Here is a 3,459-nt window from a genome sequence, read left to right on the forward strand (position 1 = left end):
ACCAAGCGATTTTTCTAACATATGATATGGATATTATTGGCCTCAAAAACCGCGGCGATAGTTCTGCTTTCACCAAACTGTATAAGAAATCTGGTTGTGAACGAGGACAAGACGAAATATCTCCTGCCATCAAACAAACAGTCAACGCACTCGTGTCTTGTCTCGCACGTCACTGTTGGCAGTCATAATTTCGAAGTCATAGATAATTTCGTCTATCTTGGAACCAGTATTAACATCAAGAACAACTCTGCAAGTCACTCATGGACCCTTTCCTGCTATATGGTGCAGATGAATGGACGATAACAACATCTGATGAGTCGGCCTTAGGATTGTTCGAGAGAAAAGATATTAGTTTTTTTTTCTTTTCTCAGACCTCCAGAGAATAGTCGCCAATCGTATTTCAAAAGAGCATCAAATGTTAGAAGATCGCTATTTTACATGTAGCCATGCTCGAACTCCTGAGAGTATACTTGCCATAATCTTCAACTCAGATAACCATTCTCTATATTGTTGGATCATTCTGACCGCATATTCACAAACCCATATCTTGTTAGAAGTAGCGATACGTTTGATGAATATTTGGTTTAAGGACAACGTAACCTGAAAATCATCTCTTTTGGGACGTTTACTCTTTTTTTGATAGTAGTCTGGCATTGACACGCTTCATACCCAAAACATTAACCAAAATGTGCTGAGTCAACCATAGGAGATGTTATGTTAAGGTTAAACTTCACACGATATGCATATTAGAATACCCAGTGCCTTACTGAGGTCTTCAAATAGTGTGTCTTAGAAGTTTTATGCCGCCTACCAGTAGCAATTGCCTTTACAGTTTGCCGAACCTTTCCGGAAAAACCTTTCTCAATAACTTCAAAGTCAATGATGTAAAAATTATGGATGTACATATATATTTAAATTTTACTTCAAGCTAAAAGATATTTTTTACTAAATTATATTTTTTGTTAAAAAAATATTTCAGAAATACAACAAAATTCCAAAGCAAAAATGAAAGGTTTAATACTGATTGCATGCGGTGCATTCAGTCCACCGACTTTGATGCACAGGCGTATGTTTGGTGAGCCAACTTGAGTGCATTATCGTAAAAAAGATTCGATAACATTTTATTTATCCAATAGAGATTGCGAGAAATCACCTAATGGGGCGTGGTGCCTTTGAGGTGATCGGTGGCATAATGTCACCAGTACATGATGCGCTACGGAAGCCAGGATTAGTGGCAGGCACACACAGATTGGCCATGCTGAGATTGGCGCTGCGCACTTCTAATTGGATACGAGTGAGTTGATTTCGGACAGACACGTGTGTTAATGGCAGTGTTGTAATGCAATTCAATTTCTAATGCAAATTTAGGTCTCTGACTGGGAGTTGCAACAGCCGCAATGGACGCCGACGGTGGACGTGTTGAAACATCACAAGGACAGCATAAGTAATGTGATGAAAGATAAAGTGGAAGGCAGGAGAGATTTAGTACTGCCAGAATGGCTGTCGCCAGAAGTGACGGAGCGCACGGAGGAAGTTCATTTGAAATTTTTGGCAGGTGCGGATTTGTTGGAGACATTTGCCGATCCGCAGTTGTGGACGAAAGAAGAGGTGCATAAAAGTTTTTATTTTTTTTTGTTTTTTTTTCTTATTTATCAATTTAAACAGGTTGAAACAATGTGCAGTTATGGTTTGGTGGTAATTTCCCGCTATGGTTCAAAGCCCGAAAAGCTTATTTCTGAATCAGACGTTATCTCAAAGTATTCTGTAAGCACTTTTACTTATATTTTTCTAAATTTTTTCTTAAGTTTTATTGATTGTCTTTTTTAGCGTAATATTGAGGTGATAACAAATTGGTCAACAAATAATATGAGCTCCACTCTGGTGCGTCGTTTACTGAAACGTGGTCAGTCTGTGAAATACCTAATTGATGACGACGTTATTGACCACATAAAGAAATATAATTTGTACAACTGGTAAATTAGATTGGTGCTGTTATCTTTCTTCTCTTAGTCTCTTTTTCAATCTGTGAAATAAACTTTTGATCAAGTAGAGGAAGGTTGACTGCTGACTGCACCGAAGCAGTTTTGAAATGAGCCACAATAGAGGTATAAGAGAGACGTAAAGATATTACTTCCATGGCGACCTTTTCTTCCTGAGCAGTGTAGAGAGTTTGCCGAAAGTGGAAAAAACAAGTATAATCTGTTCTGGGTAGGTACTTAAAGTTAGAAGGTTATGCCTAATACCTGCTCTTGCGTCCACGTTATTTTATCCTGGAGTTCTTCAAAAAAGACGTGCGAATCTTTGATTACAAAGGCAGAAAGGTATTTTCCATTGATATTTCAACATTTGTCTATCAAGAGAGAAACTCATTAGAGAAAAACACTCAATAAATAATATAAACATTTATAAATGCCCGAAATTTAGTTAAGACCTTAATTCATTCCGCTGTTTTTTTTTTTCTTCATAGGGGATGATTTTTACGTAGCGGATCCCAAACCCACGGCACAACCCAGAGGACAGATGTTTCGCCTTCAGACGGAAGTTTTTTGGCTACCCAGAGGATACTTGGTCTAAGACCGGAAATTGTGAGGTGCTTGAGCCATATGTAAAAGAACCATTTCTGACCACTCCCAAGTGAATGGCTCTCAGAGAACTTTCCTCACTTGCGTGCACTTCTAAACATGGCTCCATCCTCTATAACAGTGCTGCCCAAACTTAGTTTTGCCATGACCCGGTAATTTTCACATTGTGCTTTCGTGACCCACGCAATAATACTATTAAACTCAAGACGGTAACATGAGATTAAATAATAAACGTTTAATAATGGTAAGATAAATGTTTTTTTAATATTAAATTATAATATTTTGGTACTCACTTTTTGGTGCGAAGTATGTAGCTGTTGCTTACTTTTAATTACAGAGTTCAAGTTTGCTGAAATTTGCTGAAAGTTTTATTCTGAGATCGGTTTCCACTTCCAGTCTATTTCGATATTTATTTTTAAGGTAAACTAGTGTTGAAAACCCAGCTTCACATTTGTAAGTGGTCACAAAAGGCATTAAAAAAATCATTGCTTGATGGGCTAGTATTGTGCATTCTTGACGACAAGATAACCAAAACTCAATCAATGGTCTTGTGTCAAATGTATCCTTGAGTGCTGTATCAGTTGACACTTCAATCAACGAATCGAAATCTGTATCTGGCAAATTTGTTTCGCAATCTAACTTGAATGTAAATGGGTTTTTTGTCCAAGCTTTGTTGCCATCGATTGGAGGAAAATATTCTTGAAGATTCCTCTCCAGCTCTAATAAATGTTCTTTAAATTGAGTTAAGATGTCTTGTGGTAATGCAGATGTAATATTGTACTCATTTTGTATTTCACATAAATTACTAAATACTTTAAAGTTACCAGTCTCCGCGCATTATAACCACACTACAAGCTTTTTTTTGTAGCTTCCACTT

The 3,459-nt window shown here is 37.2% G+C and overlaps 1 protein-coding gene across 1 annotated transcript; it reads left to right on the forward strand.

Annotated features, from left to right (window-relative positions):
- Window positions 1-1,005: 1,005 nt before the first annotated feature.
- Window positions 1,006-2,421, forward strand: LOC126764512 (nicotinamide/nicotinic acid mononucleotide adenylyltransferase 1-like). Its single transcript, XM_050482222.1, has 5 exons — window positions 1,006-1,075; window positions 1,137-1,294; window positions 1,369-1,608; window positions 1,666-1,764; window positions 1,828-2,421. The coding sequence occupies exons 1-5, from the start codon at window positions 1,006-1,008 to the stop codon at window positions 1,975-1,977; spliced, it is 717 nt and encodes a 238-aa protein (XP_050338179.1). The 3' UTR covers window positions 1,978-2,421.
- Window positions 2,422-3,459: the final 1,038 nt, after the last annotated feature.

The sequence above is a fragment of the Bactrocera neohumeralis genome, chromosome 2, assembly GCF_024586455.1.
Source record: "Bactrocera neohumeralis isolate Rockhampton chromosome 2, APGP_CSIRO_Bneo_wtdbg2-racon-allhic-juicebox.fasta_v2, whole genome shotgun sequence".
NCBI classification, from domain to species: domain Eukaryota; kingdom Metazoa; phylum Arthropoda; class Insecta; order Diptera; family Tephritidae; genus Bactrocera; species Bactrocera neohumeralis.

What these genes read in the sequence shown, in the direction of transcription:
- LOC126764512 (XM_050482222.1), top strand. Translation starts at nt 1,006, where the DNA reads ATGAAAGGTTTAATACTGATTGCATGCGGTGCATTCAGTCCACCGACT. An exon ending in GATGCACAGGCGTATGTTTG is followed by an intron (nt 1,076 to 1,136) that starts GTGAGCCAACTT and finishes TTTATCCAATAG; the next exon opens with AGATTGCGAGAAATCACCTA. An exon ending in ACGTTATCTCAAAGTATTCT is followed by an intron (nt 1,765 to 1,827) that starts GTAAGCACTTTT and finishes TGTCTTTTTTAG; the next exon opens with CGTAATATTGAGGTGATAAC.